General features: G+C 39.9%; 1 protein-coding gene across 2 annotated transcripts in view; it reads left to right on the forward strand.

The window, feature by feature from the left end:
• Window positions 1-21009, forward strand: part of prkcda (protein kinase C, delta a) — a 100904-nt gene that overhangs the window by 18363 nt on the left and 61532 nt on the right. The window contains exons 2-4 of one of the 2 annotated variants that reach the window (XM_061940597.2): window positions 18578-18704; window positions 18763-18962; window positions 19032-19098. In XM_061940597.2, the coding sequence (XP_061796581.1) occupies window positions 18596-18704; window positions 18763-18962; window positions 19032-19098 (376 nt within the window). In that variant the 5' untranslated portion in view covers window positions 18578-18595. The remainder of the gene's footprint in view (window positions 1-18577; window positions 18705-18762; window positions 18963-19031; window positions 19099-21009) is intronic. The other variant, XM_061940590.2, reaches the window with a different exon arrangement.

Consider the following 21009-nt stretch of genomic DNA (forward strand, 5'->3'; position numbering starts at 1 on the left):
AAAGTGGAACACTTGCGGACAATCAATACGGCTACAGAGCTAACATTTCAACATCAATGGAAGTAATCCAAATATGAGATTACCAATGCAATAGATGGTAAACATTGTGCAGCTGCAGTGTTTATGGATCTAACAAAAGCATTTGACACAATTAATCATAGTATTTTAATCCCAAAAATTAGAACGGTATGGAATCAGAGGAAGCTACTTAAGTAGCAGGAAGCACTACATTAAGCTAGATGAGCACACGTCTACAACGCTGAATATATCTTGTGGCGTACCCCAGGGATCAATCCTGGGACCAAAATTGTTCAATCTTTTCATAAGCGACATTTGTAAAGTTACAAAGGACTTAAAGTTAGTTTTATCTGCAGACGACATGCCTGTGTTTTGTTCAGGTAAGAACACACAGAAGCTAATGCAAATAATAACAGAAGAAATGATTAAATTAAAGATATGGTTTGACAAACACAGACTATCTTTGAAACTCAGTAAAATGAAAATAATGATATTTGGTAACCGTAGAAGAGAAAGTCAAACACAAATACAAATAGACGGAATGAAAAGGATGAAAGAAAAACAATTTTTGGGTGTATTATAATAGATGATAAAATGAACTGGAAATCTCATAGAAAAATATAAAATGGCAATAAATATTTATATAATGAATAGTAGACCAAAAAAATCACTTTGTATTCTCTACTGCTCACGAGTGTTACATATCTGAGTTATTGTACAGAAATATGGGGAAATAATAACAAAAGTACACTTCAATCACTAATAGTGTTACAAAAAAGGTCAGTTAAAATAATACATAATGTTGGATTGCGAGGTCATACAAACACTTTATTGAATCAAAAATATAAAAATGTAGTGATTTGGTGCATTTGCAAACAGCTAAAATTATGCACAATGCAAACCATGACTTGCTACTCAAAAATGTACAACAATTCTTCTCAACAAGAGAAGAGGAATATAACCTTAGAGAAACATTTAATTTATAACATTTGTATGCACGTACACCACATAATTAGAATATGGAATGGATTAATGAACAATGTACTTAAATGATCCGCTTTAAATAAAACTGTTTAAAGATACGATTGTAGCTGAGATAAGCTCCAGCGCCCCCCGCGACCCCAAAAGGGAATAAGCGGTAGAAAATGGATGGAAAGATACACAAAGAAGACTCCTGATTAACATTTTCAACCATATTTTAAAAATGAGATAATCTTACTCACCTCATAAGTGAACCATAAGTTACTTAACTATTTATTCATGAGAACTTTATTCATTATTTTTATATTTAATCATTATTTACATACATTTGTCTGTTTATTTACCGATTTATTAATTCATTGTTTAGTTACAGAGTGTGTAGTAACAAATGTGTTAGTAGCTGCTATGATACAAATAGGGCTAGGGTTAAATAAGCTTTGCTTCTTCCTACTTCTTTTCAGACATGTTGTAATATGAAAATATGTGAGGTATCATATTGTAACTGTATGCATGTTCGGAATAAATTAACACTTTAACTATAACCATTTATTCCTTATTTGTAATTAACTGCATATTATTTTTAAAGCGACAGAAGAATATTCCGAACTCATGTTTCTTTGCCTATAAGGATTTAACAATACAAACATTTTAAATCACGATACTGTTGAATGTGTACAAAAAGTACCGTATTTTTCAGACTATAAGTCGCAGTTTTTTTCATAGTTTGGCCGGGGGTGCGACTTATACTCAGGAGCGACTTATACTCCGAAAAATACGGTATACCGTTTATTGTTACATGCCTATGTGCTCGGCTGGTATTGCTTATAATAGCCTAAATGTAGCTTCTCATAGCTGACATCATGATCTTCCAGCTCGTTAAGATTGAATTAACAGTGCTCCTGCTGGTTGTAGTCGGGTATTACACCTTTCCAAGCGGTCGAACCGATCCCTAAAGTTCAGTCTTTAGTCTTTACTGAGATGTCTTTACTGAGATGACAGAAGGTATGGTGTCTTGTTAAGAATACTCTGAAACCATGACGATAGTGAAGTGTCTTAAAGTTGCCAAGAAAATGTATTTTCCCAACGCCACGTCGCCCACGCAAGTCTGAGTGTGTTAAGCCAACACAGGTGTGTTCGGCAGTGCATACCATTTATAGTTTTTCTGTTAATCGAGCAGTTCAGACATGTTTTCACACGACAAGTTACAGTAGTTAGCAGGTGGACCTAAACACTAAACACAACACATTTTAGAAGGATGACAGAGAACGTAAGTTGACTTCTGTTTAGATGTTAAAGAAACACTTGAATTTATTTGAAAAAAACAACTTCTGGTAATAATTCAACCATGTTGGGGCCTGTGCTCCACTGGAAAAAAATAAATAAAATGGCTCTAGTTATTGTTTGGGGACATTCTGTAATCCATTGACCGTCTCACCTTGATGTGTCTGCATCGCGACAGGCTGATCAAACCTCTTTGGCCAATTCATGTTCTGTAAAGCAGTGGTCCCCAACCTTTTTGTAGCTGTGGACCGGTCAACGCTTGAAAATTTGTCCCGCGGACAAAGACAAAAAATAGCAACCACTATTGTTTTTTTTTTCTTCTTCTTCTTCTTCTTTTTTTTTTTTTTTTTTTTACATAAAAATATAAAAAAGTAGTGTATTAAGGTCGGCCGCCGCCTCCTTCCTGAAACTTCTTTTTTGGAACTACCTCAGGTTGAAAAATGGTCCCAAGAAGAATGTTGTCGATTTTTTTTTTTTATATAAAGAAATACAATCATGTGTGCTTAAGGAATGTATCCCTGCAGACTGTATTGATATACATTGATATCTTGTGTATATATTCTGTTTTTATGTAGATTTAATTAAAAAAAAATATATATATATATATTCATTATTATTATTATTTTTTTCTTTTTTGTTGTGCGACTCGGTACCAATCGGTCCGCGGACCGGTACCGGGTCATATGAACACTGTAAAAAATGACCGTTAAAAACTACGGCTACAGATTGTTAAATAGCAACAGTAAAAACTAAAAAAAATAGTTTATCACAGTTAGGGGTGTAACGGTACACAAAAATTTCGATCCGGTACGTACCTCGGTTTAGAGGTCACGGTTCGGTTCATTTTCGGTACAGTAAGAAAACAACAAAATATACATTTTTGGGTTCTTTATTTACCAAATGTGTAAACAATGGCATAACATACATATACACAGGGTCCATTGCTAGGGTGAATGTGGTCAACATATATAAAATAAAAACTAAATAAGATAAGGTTTAGAATGGTTTCTTAACAAAACCTTTCTACATATAAAGTGCTTTTTTTGATTGATTGATTGATTGAGACTTTTATTAGTAGATTGCACAGTACAGTACATATTCCATACAATTGACCACTAAATGGTAACACCCCAATAAGTTTTTCAACTTGTTTAAGTCGGGGTCCACGTTAATCAACCTCAAGTTGTTGCTCAGATTAAATAAAATGACAAAACTTTTCTTCTACATATAAAAAGTGCAATATTAAACAGTTTCAAGTCGATTGTAGCTGAGATAGGCTCCAGCGCCCCCCGCGACCCCAAAAAGGGAATAAGCGGTAGAAAATCGATGGATGGATGGAAGTCAACTCAGCCTCAGATTAACTTTTCTTCCCCCCCAGCCTGGCTAACTTGGCATTAAGAGGATATATGGGTTTATTGTTCTTCCACCATAGAAGTGGGTCAAAATCTAGTTTTTAATGCAATATGGACTTAAATCTGTTGCTATAAAAACATTTGTTTTTGTTTTAGCCCTGCCTGACTCGCCGAGGAGAGGGTGCTTGAATGCGGCGGTGACGCTTCAAATGGGTTAGCATGTTTGACGTGTTGTTAGAAGCAAGCAGCTGCTGAACAATGTCGGCAAATCTCCGTCCTCCATTGTTGTATCGCGCAGCCAAAGTGTTCCCGAACGGGAGATCTTAACGAGGCAGGAGGGTCTTCCAGCTCTGGCTTTTACATGTTGTCCTAGTCCGGTCGCTGCTAGCATGCCATGTGTTGTGCCTCGGTGTGCATTGTTTACACAACGTGCGTTACGCTACTTAATATGTCCGTGTGGAAACTCGTTCGGTACACCTCCGAACCGAACCGAAACCCCCGTACCGAAACGGTTCGATACAAATACACGCACCGTTACACCCCTAATCCCAGTAGTAAATGCAGTGGATTCCTGCAAACAAAGAAACAGTAGATAACCTAAATTACTATGGTTATAAAACGTAGAAAACACATGACTTTACTGTGAAAATAATGACAAATTATACAATGCTTTTGCAAATACTGTTATGTCACAGGCATGCAAATACTCTAACATGTATGGTATTATTATTCTCTTTAAATTAAAGATTTTGCAGAGTGTACGTTTAATTTTACAGCTTAGCTTACCTTAATTGTTTCGGGGGTTTGTGTTAAAGCAGAAGCCTAGTTAACGTTTGGCTAACAACATGTTTTATTGCATTTTTGTGGCAAGTGGTTTCAGACATTGAGGGGTTGTGTCCATGTGTTTCTTTGCAAACTGCATCGAAATGTGTGTTTAAGTGCGTTGGAACAGCTATTTAACAGATCTGGAGCTTTTAAGACTCATATTTAATATCTCACTTGAAGGAACATGATCCCAAAGGCCATGTTGTGAGTTGTCCAGTGAAAGGTTGTACAAATACTTTCAAGTTAAAATCCTAATGTAACGCTCAGATGTCTCAGAAACATAGGCCATTTTGCAGACACTCGTATTGGTGACAGGGCACCACGGTGCAGCAGTGGCTAGCACGTGTGCCTCACAGTGAGGAGGTCTTTGGTTCAATTTCTGGGCTATGGTTCTTTCTGTGTGGAGTGTGCCTGTTCTCCCTGTGACTGTGTGTGTTTTCTCTGGTTACTCCGGCTTCCTCTAAACACATGCCCCTGGAAACAGTCTGATTGGCAACACTAAAATTGGCACTAATTTCTTTTACGGTGAATTCCTGGCAACCACAGCTGCCAGTATTTTACCGTTAATTTTATATATTTTTTTGTAAGCCTGTTAACAGTATATCCGTTTTTTTTTTTTAGTAATTTACCGTAGGCAAAAACAGTTACAAACTGTAAAATTAACGGATGCAACATCAACATACTGAATTTTTTAACACTGAATTTTTTTACACTGAATTTTTGTACACAGATTTTTGTACACTGCATTTTTAACACTGAATTTTTTTACACTGAATTTTTATACACTGATTTGTGTCCACTGAATATTTATACAGTGAATTTCTATGCACTGAATTTTTTACACTGAATTTTTTAACACTGAATTTTTTAACACTGAATTTTTTATACACTGATTTTTGTGCACTGAATATTTATCCAGTGAATTTTTATGCACTGAATTTTTTACACTGAATTTTTTAACATTGAATTTTTTATACACTGATTTTTGTGCACTGAATATTTATCTAGTGAATTTTTATGCACTGAGTTTTTTACACTGAATTTTTTAACCCTAAATTCTTTGACACAAAATTGTTATACACTGAATATTTATACAGTGAATTTTTATGCACTGATTTTTTTACACTGAAATTTTTAACACTGCATTTTTTACACAAATTTTTGTACATTGAATATGTATACAGTGAATTTTTTAACACTGAATTTTTTATACACTGATTTTTGTGCACTGAACATTTATCCAGTGAATTTTTATGCACTGAATTTTTTACACTGAATTTTTTAACACTGAATTTTTTAACACTGAATTTTTTGACACTGAATTTTTATACACTGAATATTCATACAGTGAATTTTTATGCACTGAATTTTGTACACTGAAATTTTTAACACTGCATTTTTTACACATATTTTTGTACATTCAATATGTTTACAGTGAATTTTTTACACTGAATTTTTTAACACTGAATTTTTTATACACTGAATTTTTTGACACTGAATTTTTATGCACTGAATTTTTTACACTTAAATTTTTAACTGCATTTTTTTACACAGATTTTTGTACATTCAATATTTATACAGATAATTTTTTACACTGAATTTTTTAATACTGAATGTTTTATACACTGATTTTTGTGCACTGAATATGTATCCATTTAATTTTTATGCACTGAATTTTTTTTACACTGAAATTTTTAACACTGCATTTTTTTACACAGATTTTTGTAAACTGAATATTTTTACAGTTAATTTTTATGCACTGTATTTTTTACACTGAATTTTTTAACACTGAATTTTTTTACACTGAATTTTTATACACTGATTTTTGTCCACTGAATATTTATACGGTGAATTTTTATGCACTGAATTTTTGACACTGAATTTTTTATACACTGATTTTTGTGCACTGAATATTCATCCAGTGAATTTTTATGCACTGAATTTTTTACACTGAATTTTTATACACTGAATATTCATACAGTGAATATTTATGCACTGAATTTTTTACACTGACATTTTTAACACTGCATTTTTTTACACAGATTTTTGTACACTGAATATTTATACAGTGAATTTTTATGCACTGAATTTTTTTAACACTGAATATGTTTACACTGAATTTTTACACATTGAATGTTTGTACGCTGAATTTTTATACACTGAATTTTAAAACACTGATTTATTTTTCAATTAAATTGTCAGCATAATTTGATGTAAACAAAATTCAGTTCACAAAATTCTAATGCAAAAAAAAATTAGTTACATAAATTCAGTGTAAAAAAGCCTTCGTAGTAAAGACACAAATGAACCTCCATAGTGAGTTTGTCAAAGTGCGGCTATCAGTCACGGTTTTTGATCACTTAAATTTATAACCGTCATACTTACCATTGAGAGTTTTATTGCAGTTATTAAGACAGTTGTGTTCCAGAGCTGAATTATCGCACGCTGACTGTTTTTTTTTTTTGTTGCAATCACGAAAGCTGTTAGCAAAGATGGTGTGTGCAACAGTGAAGTAAGAGTCCTCACCGGCAACCGCACTTTTGTGTCACTCACACGCTGCAAGGAGGCAATATGCTGTATGTGACATCATCTTTTATTCTAAAACAAAAGTGTGCATTGACAGTTTGCGGGGCAATCAATCTTTACTGGCCTCAATCACACACAGTGCAGTGTGTGTATCGATTGTCGTGCAAAACCCAATCACCACGATCAATAGTGACTTTGGTGCGGAACACACACACACACAAACACACACACACACCACTTCTCGTTCTTTCTGCACATTTTCTTCCCCGTGTTCCTTTTTCTGTGCCTTACTTTTCTGGTCTCAGTGTGGGCGGTTATGGCTTCAGGAATTGCAAAGCTTCCTGTGAAGGCTTGTTGCTGGAGCGCGGACATGTTGAGGCTCGCTTTGTCCTCCATCTTTGTAGCTTCTGACTTTCAGACGAACTACGTAGTGACTGAACAGCGGTAGCAGACGGCAAGAATGACGACTTTATGGTCCTCCACAAAAGCGGTCATTTCATGGTAATCTGCATCTGCTCATACTGTACACATTCATGCAAGACATGGGTCAGGCATGCATGAAACCCGTTATTGATTTTTGCCACTGTCAGCATATACACTATATTGCCAAAAGTATTTGGCCACCTGCCTTGACTCACATATGTACTTGAAGTGCCATCCCATTCCTAACCCATAGGGTTCAACATGACCTTTTGCAGCTATTATAGCTTCAACTCTTCTGGGAAGGCTGTCCACAAGGTTGCAGAGTGTGTTTTATAGGAATTTTCCACCATTCTTCAAAAAGCGCATTGGTGAGGTCACACACTGATGTTTAGTGGAGAAGGCCTGGCTCTCAGTCTATGTTCTAATTCATCCCAAAGGTGTTCTATCGGGTTCAGGTCAGGACTCTGTGCAGGCCAGTCAAGTTCATCCACACCAGACTCTGTCATCCATGTCTTTATGGACCTTGCTTTGTGCACTGGTGCACAGTCATGTTGGAAGAGGAAGGGGCCCGCTCCAAACTGGGAGCATGGAATTGTCCATAATGTTTTGGTATCCTGGAGCATTCAAAGTTCCTTTCGCTGAAACTAAGGGGCCAAGTCCAACTCCTGAAAAACCAACCCCACACATTAATTCCTCCGCTGACCCCTCTCTGTCAGTTTATGTGGCCTTACCACTTTGTGGCTGAGTTGCTGTTGTTCCCAAACTCTTCCATTTTCTTATAATAAAACCGACAGTTGACTTTGGAATATTTAAAGGGGAACATCATCACAATTTCAGAATGGTTAAAACCATTAAAAATCAGTTCCCAGTGGCTTATTATATTTTTTGAAGTTTTTTTAAAAATTTTACCCATCCCTAAAAAAACTTCAAAGTGCCTGATTTTAACCACCCGTCCATTTTCCTGTGACGTCACATAGTGAAGCCAACACAAACAAACATGACGGAAAGAACAGCAAGCTATAACAACATTAGCTCGGATTCAGACTCGGATTTCAGCGGTTTAAGCGATTCAACAGATTATGAATGTATTGAAACGGATGGTTGTAGTGTGGAGGCAGGTAGCGAAAAGGAAATTGAAGAAGAAACTGAAGCTATTGAGCCATATCGGTTTGAACCGTATGCAAGCGAAACCGACGAAAACGACACGACAGCCAGCGACACGGGAGAAAGCGAGGACGAATTCGGCGATCGCCTTCTAACCAACGATTGGTATGTGTTTGTTTGGCATTAAAGGAAACTAACAACTATGAACTAGGTTTACAGCATATGAAATACATTTGGCAACAACATGCACTTTGAGAGTGCAGACAGCCCAGTTTTCATCAATTAATATATTCTGTAGACATACCCTCATCCGCTCTCTTTTCCTGAAAGCTGATCTGTCCAGTTTTGGAGTTGATGTCAGCCGGCCAGGGAAGCTAGGGTCGATATTCTTCTCTTGATCATCTTCGGTGGCATAAGGGACGGTGTGAGCCAAGACATCCAGGGGGTTTAGCTCGCTCGTCTGCGGGAACAAACTGCCGCCATTGCTTGCCGTGCTACCGAGGTCCTTTGTCCCTGAATTGCTCACACACTCCGGCAGATTCAATGGGGGTCTGGCGGCAGATTTCTTTGACTTTATCGTTGGAAATGCATCTGCTTTGAGTGTCGCAGGATATCCACACATTCTTGCCATCTCTGTCGTAGCATAGCTTTCGTCGGTAAAGTGTGCGGAACAAACGTCCAATTTCTTGCCACTTTCGCATCTTTGGGCCACTGGTGCAACTTGAATCCGTCCCTGTTCGTGTTGTTACACCCTCCGACAACACACCGACGAGGCATGATGTCTCCAAGGTACGGAAAACAGTCGAAAAAACGGAAAATAACAGAGCTGATTTGACTCGGTGTTTGAGAAAATGGCGGATTGCTTCCCGATGTGATGCCATGTCATACTTGCCAACCTTGAGACCTCCGATTTCGGGAGGTGGGGGGTTGGGGGTGGGGGGCGTGGTCGGGGTTGGGGCGGGGGCGTGGTTGGGGGCGTGGTTAAGATATATATATATAAGAAATACTTGACTTTCAGTGAATTCTAGCTATATATATATATATATTTTATTACATATATATATATAAATAAAATAAATACTTGAATTTCAGTGTTCATTTATTTACACATTTACACACACATAACACTCATCTACTCATTGTTGAGTTAAGGGTTGAATTGTCCATCCTTGTTCTATTCTCTGTCACTATTTCAGAACACACACATTATACAAATATACATTATAAAATCAACTGGATTCATTCACAAATACAAACTACAACTCACAAACACTTTAGAGTTAGGCTCCACCATCAGAATGTGTACTTAAACTTATAAAGATCACATGGATATTATTCAGTGAGTTATACAGGAGGAAAAAACACACAGGACGTTTCAATTGTTCACAGACTGGTCGCGCTCATCAGAATGACAAGACACTTCCGGTCTGCAGGTGATAGCATTCAATTGGGAAGAAACGCCCTACTGCCCCCTACTGACCAATGTGAATACTGATAAATGTGTAATGACAGCTCCAAAAACGAATTCAAACCACAAAATAAAATAAATAAATCAACACAAAAATGTGACACATTATGGGTGGGTCACATATGCATGTACAGTAGATGGCAGTATTGTCCTGTTTAAAAGTGTCACAACATTGCTGTTTACGGCAGACGTACTGCTTTACGGTAGACGAAAACTTGACTGCTGTTGTTGTGTGTTGTTACCGCGCTGGGAGGACGTTAATGAAACTGCCTAACAATAAACCCACATAAGAAACCAAGAACTCGCCCTCGATCATTAGCTGTTTATATGGTGGGAAAGCGGACGTGAGAACAGGCTGTCAACACGTCACTCAGGTCCGCATGGAGCTGGAGGGGGCGTGGCCTCCAGCTCAGCCTGAATTTCGGGAGAAAATTTGTCCCGGGAGGTTTTCGGGAGAGGCGCTGAATTTCGTGAGTCTCCCGGAAAATCCGGGAGAGTTGGCAAGTATGCGCCACGTTGTGACGTCATCGCTTCCATAGGTCTGGTGATAATGTTCCCCTTTAAGAGCGAGGACATTTCACGACTGGATTTGTTGCACAGGTGGCATCCTATGACAGGTCCACGCTGGAAATCACTGAAAGCGGCCCATTCTTTCATAAATGTTTGTAGAAACAGTCTCCATGCCTAAGTGCTTGATTTTATACACCTGTGGCCGGGCCAAGTAATTGGATGGGTGGCCAAATACTTTTGGCAATATAGTGTATTTCCTCCATCAGGGGCGGTGCACATAATATTAATTACTCCTATGCAAATCATCAGCAATGGCAGCCGTTGTTAGCTGTAATTATAACGAGAGGACAGGTGTGCCAACCACATTAGTCATGGTACACACGATGCAGTCCGGGAAATAAGTAATTTGTGGCACTTGCGGTAAAGTGCAGGGTGTCTCCGACATGTAATTGGTCGTGGCGCACCGCCACGGCAAGATAAAAGCCGCCACACCTTAAAGATAAGGTTGTTTTTTTTTTAGATTCATTTTGGTAGTATACTGTATGGATGGCTATACTGTATATAGTCAGCTATATACATACTTTTGGCCATAATAATACCATAAAAACGCTCTTCAATGCTATATTTAGCGGCCTTGCCGGCAACTTGAGGGTTCCAGCTTTGATTCCAGCTTCCGCAATCCTCGTCGCTGCCGTTGTGTCCTTGGGCAAGACACTCTACCCCCAGTGCCACCCACGCTGCTTTAAATGGAGCTTTGAGATGTAGACAATGGGCTTCACAATGTGAAGCGCTATGAGTCTCTAGAGAAAAAAAAAAGGCTATAAATATAATTCACTTCACTTCACTGTCAGCAGCGCGACAGCTGGTCGCGCACCTGAACGGAGTTGACGCCCGGCAAAAGAGAGGAAGTTATTTCAAGTTCGAGTCTGTGTAAACTACCCTCATTTTGAATATAACGTCTTACTTTACTCCGTGTGCGTCTTCGAAGTTCCGTTTGGACATCTGTGTTAATTAGACACTGTAAACTGTCCACCGGTGATTGTAAATATACAAACCCCGTTTCCATATGAGTTGGGAAATTGTGTTAGATGTAAATATAAACGGAATACAATGATTTGCAAATCCTTTTCAACCCATATTCAGTTGAATGCACTACAAAGACAACATATTTGATGTTCAAACTCATAAACTTTTTTTTTTTTTTGCAAATAATAATTAACTTAGAATTTCATGGCTGCAACACGTGCCAAAGTAGTTGGGAAAGGGCATGTTCACCACTGTGTTACATCACCTTTTCTTTTAACAACACTCAATAAACGATTGGGAACTGAGGACACTAATTGTTGAAGCTGTTGTGTTTACTGAGGGGAAGTGACGGCTCAGACACCAGGGGGCAGTATATACAATTATTTATTATATATATATGTACTGTATATTCAATATATATATAATAATAACAAACCATACTTATTTAATAAACTAAGGAAATGGAATGTGAACTATATCCAAAAGGGAATGGTGTAAGACTATGTGTAGAATTTAACTGAAGTGAGTGTTACCAACGTGTTGAACGAGATACGAGGAAGTCCAGGGGGCAGGCAGATGATCCGGGGGCAGAGAGAGACGTCAGAATCCAGGGGCGAGAGAAAGGTCGAGGAACGAAGGAGGCAGTCAGAGTCCAGAGGGAGATCCAGGGAAAAGTGAGACGCACAGTTCACTTTCCAGGTGACGGAGGGTACTGCGGGGACACGGGAGAAGACAAGAGACAAATCAAGGCACGGAGAGGAAACACGAATAGAGCATAAAGCTTGTTGCTTACGGTACACCATGAGAAAACTAAGTTCCTGCCCCGATCCTTGGGTCCACTGGTCCTTTATTGAGCTTGCCCTCATCAGACCCAGGTGTATAGATTGCCGGTGAGTGATTGCAGCTGGTGGTTGCTGCAGGGCGGGGACGCGCGCGGCACGTCCCTGGATGTGCGCACCCGTGGGCGTGTCCCGAGGTGCGCACAGACAGATGAGCGGCGTTGGCAGAAGCCTGAGCCGTAACAGAAGCTTTGAAAGTGGAATTCTTTCCCATTCTTGTTATGTAGAGCTTCAGTCGTATCTCCGCTGTCGTATTTTACGCTTCATAATGCGCCACACATTTTCAATGGGAGACAGGTCTGGACTGCAGGCGGGCCAGGAAAGTACCCGCACTCTTTTTGTACGAATCCACGCTGTTGCAACACGTGCTGAATGTGGCTTGGCATTGTCTTGCTGAAATAAGCATGAAAAAGACGGCGCTTAGATGGCATCATATGTTGTTCCAAAACCTGTATGTACCTTTCAGCATTAATGGTGCCTTCACAGATGTGTAGGTTACCCATGTCTTGGGCACTAATGCACCCCCATACCATCACAGATGCTGGCTTTTCAACTTTGCGTCGATAACAGTCTGGAAGGTTCGCTTCCCCTTTGGTCCGGATGACACGATGTCGAATATTTCCAAAAACAATTTGAAATGTGGACTCGTCAGACCACAGAACACTTTTCCACTTTGCATGAGTCCATCTTAGATGATCTCGGGCCCAGAGAAGTCGGCGGTGTTTCTGGATGTTGTTGATAAATGGCTTTCGCTTTGCATAGTAGAGCTTTAACTTGCACTTACAGATGTAGCGACCAACTGTATTTAGTGACAGTGGTTTTCTGAAGTGTTCCTGAGCCCATGTGGTGATATCCTTTAGAGATTGATGTCGGTTTTTGATACAGTGCCGTCTGAGGGATCGAAGGTCACGGTCATTCAATGTTGGTTTCCAGCCATGCCGCTTACGTGGAGTGATTTCTCCAGATTCTCTGAACCTTTTGATGATATTATGGACCGTAGATGTTGAAATCCCTAAATTTCTTGCAATTGCACTTTGAGAAACGTTGTTCTTAAACTGTTTGACTATTTGCTCACGTAGTTGTGGACAAAGGGGTGTACCGCGCCCCATCGCCCCAGAATTATGATGAACATCTTCAACTATTTTTTATCTTTTTTTTTTTTTAGTTAAAGATTATTTATGTATTTCATATTTGTTTATTTACTATGGTATATTATTTATTCATTGTTCTGTTACAGAGAACAAGGAAATGGGATAAAATTGCTATGGTATGAAAAGGGGTATGATTAAATAAGCTCAGCTTCTTCCTTCTCCTTTTCGGGCGTGCTGTAATGAAACAACTGGAAATATGTGATGCATTACTTTGTATCGTGTGCATGTTCAAAATAAACTGAAACTGAACTGAACATGTAGCTTTGCTGCATGTAGCTTGTTACTGCCCATCACTGCTAATATTACAAAAACATGTCAGCAAAGAGGAGTTTGATGAAAAGCTGCTCCAGACAATTCTTATACAATGTTTGCATCCTGTGTCTGTAAGAGGGTACAAGTGTAACGTATACCTCACGTCCGGTATCGATCACCCGTAGAGAGCCGTGGGCCCAGTACCCAGGGGGGAATCGAGTATTGTGCCCCCTTACCCTTTGACGTGTCACTGTCCCTGCATCCACCAACTCTTTATTGATCCTTTTAGAATGCACCCTATCTCCTGTTTGTGTTCACACTTTCCATTTTTAAAACACACGAGAGTTGTGTGCTCTGTAAGTAGTTTGGACCAAACTACCATCAGTGGCCTAGTGGTTAGAGCAGACCTGGGCAAACTAAGGCCTACTGGACAGTCCCAAATATTTTTTTTATATCTTTAAGATGGAAAGAGATGCTGCCATTATAATGTGCAGTGATGTTTTCCAATGACCGTAAGTCATCAACTATACAAAGTATTTCAATGCTTGGAATCTGCGCTTTTGCATGATATACTAGTTGTCAGGTTCAAACACTGATGACATCTATTAAACAAGACAAGAAGCAAGGAATCAAACAGAGACAGAATTAAATTTGGCTAAATGAGGAGAAACACGTACACCTGTACCCTTGTACAGTGTCACCACGCTCTGACGAAAGATTGTACGTCTCCTCTTTTATTTGGACTTTCCCTGATTACATGGCAACAGCTGTTTCTAAGGGAGGGGGGTCGTAAACAGCCATCGCCTTTGATTACAAAAACAGTTCAAAGAAAAGGTCGCCTGGAGGGGAGTCTGTTCCTGCTTCCTCTCTGCTTTGTAGTTCTCGGGTCAAGACAAAATCTTCCTGTGGATTACAATACATCAAAGAAACAGAACCCTCATGTCGCTCCCCATCCTACACAGTGGAGTTTTACAAGCCTTTTTGCTTGGTAGGATCAAAGACAGCTTTTGTCCTCTCGCAGGGCGAGCTGAACTCAATGTGACACAAAGTTTTGTGATAACTTAGATACACTTATTCTGACACTAGTTACTATGGTAACTAGTGTTTCCACAGAGTGTCAGCCTGAAATGCGGGTGTCAGGGACAAACGCGGAGGGAGATTTTTACAACAAAGTTCTAAAGCTTAGTGATGTGTCAGATATATCAGATGTTTTTTTTTATACCCTTCGCGTTCATATTTTGCTGTCTTTGTTGCATTTTTGTTGTAAAATACGTGGATGGAGAGGGGGTGTGACGTTCATATGGTGTCAATATTCAGTATTTTATCCTTCATAGTTAATATTGTAAATCCCACATTCTTTATTTTCATGTACATTCTGGGTGTCTCCTTCAGTAAAAAATGTATAAATTCCATAACGTTTTTAGCATTCAATCAGACATTATTGTATTAGTGTTCCTAAAAATAGACATACCGGCCCCCCAGACACATTTTTTCTCTAAATTTGGCCCCCGAGTCAAAATAATTGCCCAGGCCTGGGTTAGAGTGTCCGCCCTGAGATCGGTAGGTTGTGAGTTCAAACCCCGGCCGAGTCATACCAAAGACTATAAAAATGGGAGCCCTGCTTGGCACTCAGCATCAAGGCTTGGAATTGGGGTTAAATCACCAAAATGATTCCCGGGTGCGGCCACCACTGCTGCCCACTGCTCCCCTCACCTCCCAGGGGGTGAACAAGGGTGATGGGTCAAATGCAGGGAATAATTTCACCACACCTAGTGTGTGTGTGACAATCATTGGTACTAGAGATGTCCGATAGTGGCTTTTTTGCTGATATTCCGATATTGTCCAACTCTTAATTACCGATTCCGATATATACAGTCGTGGAATTAACACATTATTATGCCTAATTTTGTTGTGATGCCCCGCTGGATGCATTAAACAATTTAACAAGGTTTTCCAAAATAAATCAACTCGGGGGCGGCATGGCGTAGTGGGTAGAGCAACCGTGCCAGAAACCTGATGGTTGCAGGTTCGCTCCCCGCCTCTTACAATCCAAAAAATCGCTGCCGTTGTGTCCTTGGGCGGGACACTTCACCCTTTGCCCCCGGTGCCACTCACACCGGTGAATTGAATGATGAATGATAGGTGGTGGTCGGAGGGGCCGTTGGCGCAAATTGCAGCCACGCTTCCGTCAGTCTACCCCAGGGCAGCTGTGGCTATGAAAGTAGCTTACCACCACCGGGTGTGAATGATTGATGGGTTCTACATGTAAAGCGACTTTGGGTACTTAGAAAAGTGCTATATAAATCCCAGTTATTATTATTATTATTATTATTATTATTAACTCAAGTTATGGAAAAAAATGCCAACACGGCACTGCCATATTTATTATTGAAGTCACAAAGTGCATTATTTTTTTTAACATGCCTCAAAACAGCAGCTTGGAATTTGGGACATGCTCTCCCTGAGAGAGCATGAGGAGGTTGAGGTGGGCGGGGTTGGGCGAGCGGGGTATATTGTAGCGTCCCGGAAGAGTTAGTGCTGCAAGGGCTTCTGGGTATTTGTTCTGTTGTGTTTACGTTGTGTTACGTTGCGGATGTTTTCCCAAAATGTGTTTGTCATTCTTGTTTGGTGTGGATTCACAGTGTGGCGCATATTTGTAACAGTGTTAAAGGGGAACATTATCACAATTTCAGAAGGGTTAAAACCATTAAAAATCAGTTCCCAGTGGCTTATTTTATTTTTCGAAGTTTTTTTCAAAAAATTTTCCATCACGCAATATCCCTAAAAAAAGCTTCAAAGTGCCTGATTTTAACCATCGTTATATACACCCGTCCATTTTCCTGTGACGTTACTATTATTAGCCTTTATTTAACCAGGTAAAATCCCATTGAGATCAAAGATCTCTTTTCCAAGGGAGACCTGGCCAAGAGGGCAGCAGCAAGGTTACATTAAAAACAGTAAACAAATACATAAAACATCACATTTACAACATTAAAACTTGCTCACATGACACATGTGCATACAGACAAGGTAGACTGCAGTCCTTTCACAGAAGCTTTAAACTCATTCAGCGTAACTAGGGTTTGAAGTTTAATGTTCGATTGTAGGTTATTCCAAGCCTTCGGTGCTGAAAACCTAAATGCTTTCTTGCCCAGTTCAGTTCTTACTTTGGGGACGACAAATTGCAGAACATTCATTGAACGAAGATTGTGACTTCCTTGTTTCTTTGTTAAAAGACAAGACAGATTACATAGTGAAGCCAATACAAACAAACATAGCGGATGGACAGCAAGGTATAGCGACATTAGCTCGGATTCAGACTCGGATTTCAGCGGCTTAAGCGAAATTGAAGAAGAAACTGAAGCTATTGAGCCATATCGGTTTGAACCGTATGCAAGCGAAACCGACGAAAACGACACGACAGCCAGCGACACGGGAGAAAGCGAGGACGAATTCGGCGATCGCCTTCTAACCAACGATTGGTATGTGTTTGTTTTTAAGTGTTGTAATGTTTTAAGCTAAATTATTGGTAAACACAGTTTATGTATAATAATTAACGTAAAACCGCGAGTAATGAATAAAGTTTTCATCAATTAATATATTCTGTAGACATACCCTCATCCGCTCTCTTTTCCTGAAAGCTGATCTGTCCAGTTTTGGAGTTGATGTCTTCAGGCCAGGGAAGCTAGGGTCGATATTCTTCTCTTGATCATCTTCGGTGGCATAAGGGACGGTGTGAGCCAAGACATCCAGGGGGTTTAGCTCGCTCGTCTGCGGGAACAAACTGCCGCCATTGCTTGCCGTGCTACCGAGGCCCTTTGTCCCTGAATTGCTCACACACTCCGGCAGATTCAATGGGGGTCTGGCGGCAGATTTCTTTCACTTTATCGTTGGAAATGCATCTGCTTTGAGTGTCGCAGGATATCCACACATTCTTGCCATCTCTGTCGTAGCATAGCTTTCGTCGGTAAAGTGTGCGGAACAAACGTCCAATTTCTTGCCACTTTCGCATCTTTGGGCCACTGGTGCAACTTGAATCCGTCCCTGTTCGTGTTGTTACACCCTCCGACAACACACCGACGAGGCATGATGTCTCCAAGGTACGGAAAACAGTCGAAAAAAATGGAAAATAACAGAGCTGATTTGATTCGGTGTTTGTAATGTGTTCGAGGAAATGGCGTATTGCACGTTGTGACGTCATCGCTCCGAGAGCGAATAATAGAAAGGCGTTTAATTCCCCAAAATTCACCCATTTAGAGTTCGGAAATCGGTTTAAAAAATATATGGTCTTTTTTCTGCAACATCAAGGTATATATTGACGCTTACATAGGTCTGGTGATAATGTTCCCCTTTAAAGTTGTTTATATGGCCACCCTCAGTGTGACCTGTATGGCTGTTGATCAAGTATGAATTGTATTCACATATGTATGTGTGTGAAAAGCCGTAGATATTATGTGACTGGGCCGGCACGCAAAGGCAGTGCCTTTAAGGTTTCTGTACTTCTCCCTACGTCCGTGTACACAGCGGCCTTTTAAAAAGTCATACATTTTACTTATTTGAAACAGATACCAATAATTTCCACTATTACATTTTAAAGCATTTTTCGGCCGATATTATCGGACATCTCTAATTGGTACTTTAACTTTCCAAGTGTGAGCGCACCCTGGGTCTATCCACATGTCCTCGGAGTGAAAACATTGGAGAAAAAGGCCGCACCTCCAGCCTCTGAGACTTCAGTGGCATTACAACCTGGATAGTGGATATACCTGTCATATGATATGTCCTCCAGGTAACACGCCCTTCTTTGTGCGCCTTTGCCAGCAGGTGACTCCTGGCACCATGCCTCCTTTCTTGAGGATCGCCTTCAACGCCTTTGAGCTGGGCAACCATCCCCCCCTATCCGATCCCCCTTTCTGTGCAATCAAGATGAAGGAGGCCTTGACAACTGGTAAGGAAATCCTCCTGAGAGAAGCCTCCAGGAAAGTCACATTGTTTGTTTCCTGCAGAACGAGGCAAGGCCCTGGTACAGCGCAAACCCACCATGTATCCGGCCTGGAAGGCCAGTTTCGACGCGCACATCCACGAGGGCCGTGTGCTGGAGATACTCCTGATGAAGACCGCAGAGGAGCAGCTGGCCGAGGTCACGGTCGGCGTGTCTGTGCTCGCTGAACGCTGCAAGAAAGCAAGCGGGCGTATTGAATTCTGGGTGGGACACCTCAGTCGCTCCAGTTTTGTCAGACTGTGACCATTTCTAAATGTGTTTTTTTTTTTTTAGGTGGATCTCCATCCTTCTGGTAAAGTTATGATGGCCGTGCAGTACTTTTTGGAAGGAGCGGAGTCAGGTAAAAAAAAAAAAAAAAAAAAAAAAAAAATCACAGTATTTGTCTACTTACCAGATATGTTTGATTTATATCAGTGGTGTCAAACCTACGGCCCGAACAGGTTTTATCCGACCAGCGGGATGAGTTTGTTAAAGGGGAACATTATCACAATTTCAGAAGGGTTTAAACCATTAAAAATCAGTTCCCAGTGGCTTATTTTATTTTTCTAAGTTTTTTTCAAAATTTTACCCATCACGCAATATCCCTAAAAAAAGCTTCAAAGTGCCTGATTTTAACCATCGTTATATACACCCGTCCATTTTCCTGTGACGTCACACAGTGATGCCAATACAAACAAACAGCAAGGTATAGCGACATTAGCTCGGATTCAGACTCGGATTTCAGCGGCTTAACACTGTCTGATAAGATAATTACTAACAACTATGAACTAGGTTTACAGCATATGAAATACATTTTGTCATGTCTGTGTAATCATGTTTTGTTTTAGTCATGTTTTTAGTTATTGGACTCTTTAGTTTCTGGCTTTTCACTCCCTTGTCTTGTTTCCATGATTACCCATTAGTTTCACCTGTTCCACATTTGGACTCATTGTGCACTCTTGTTTGTCACCATAGCAACCCATTAGTTTTCACCTGTCACGTCACGCACCTGTTTCACGTTTTGAGTCACGCACCTGTTTTCGTTAATCATGTCTGTAGTATTTAAGTTCAGTGTTTTCAGTTTGTCTTTCTGGTGACATCCCCACATTTATGCTCTGCACATTTCTGACTCTTTTTTGATGTCCATCGGTCACGCTGCTCCTTTTTGTCCATGCCAATGTTTAAATAAAACTGTACCTGCATTCCCGTCTCGCCCGAGCCAACTTTCCGTTGCCTTCGAGAAAAACTAAACCCCAGGACCAAGTCATGACAGTTTTTATCTGCAAATATAGTTCTGCAGTACAGTATATAATATATACCTGTTTCACGTTTTGAGTCACACACTTGTTTTCGTTAATCATGTCTGAAGTATTTAAGTTCAGTGTTTTCAGTTTGTCTTTCTGGTGACATCTCCACATTTATGCTTCTGCACACTCTCCACACACCCTTAAGACCCTTGCTGCTATTTTTTCATGTCCATCGTTCACGCTGCTCCTTTTTGTCCATGCCAAGTAAGTTTTGTTTATTATTGCCACAGTTAGTGTTTTTTGTTGTTCATAGTTTTTGCCTTTGTGCAAGTATTTGGTTTCATAGTTTGTTCTCCGCCATTGTGCGCGCCTTTTGTTTACTTCCTGTTTTTGAATTTTTTTTTGTTTTTTCCAACTTTTTTTATTGGCATTTTCAAACAGACAGAAAAAAAAGTGCAAGTCAAAACAGTACAATTTTAAAGTTAGTAAATGATTCACACCCTTTCCCTTAAAACCCAAACCACCCACCCACCCTCCCACCCCACTCAGGTCCCACTAACGAGGGACAAATGGCGCAATTATGTAACAAGACGACAAAGACAGACACATTCTCACACACACACACACACACACATACGCGGCCAGAGACAGACAGATATATATAAAAAATATATATATATATAATAATAAAATAAAATAAAAATTAATAATAATAATAATAATATATAATAAAATAAAAAATAGGATAAAATAATACTAATAAATAAAAGGGAGATTATTCCTCATCTGCGTCTGGGCATAGGTCAAGAGAGTTGACATACAGCAAAAAAGGGCTCCATGAGCTTTCAAATGCTTGAACCGAGCCCTTTAGCGAAAACCTAAGTTTTTCCAGTTTTAGATTGTAGAGAACCTCTCTAATCCAACGGCCGTGTGATGGGGGGCGAGCCAGCTTCCAATTAAACAAGATCAATCGCCTGGCCAGCAGGGTCGTAAAAGCAACAGCTCGTTTTAGTGGTACCGGGCAC

Source organism: Nerophis lumbriciformis, linkage group LG03 (assembly GCF_033978685.3).
Source record: "Nerophis lumbriciformis linkage group LG03, RoL_Nlum_v2.1, whole genome shotgun sequence".
In the NCBI taxonomy this organism is placed as follows: Eukaryota; Metazoa; Chordata; class Actinopteri; order Syngnathiformes; family Syngnathidae; genus Nerophis; species Nerophis lumbriciformis.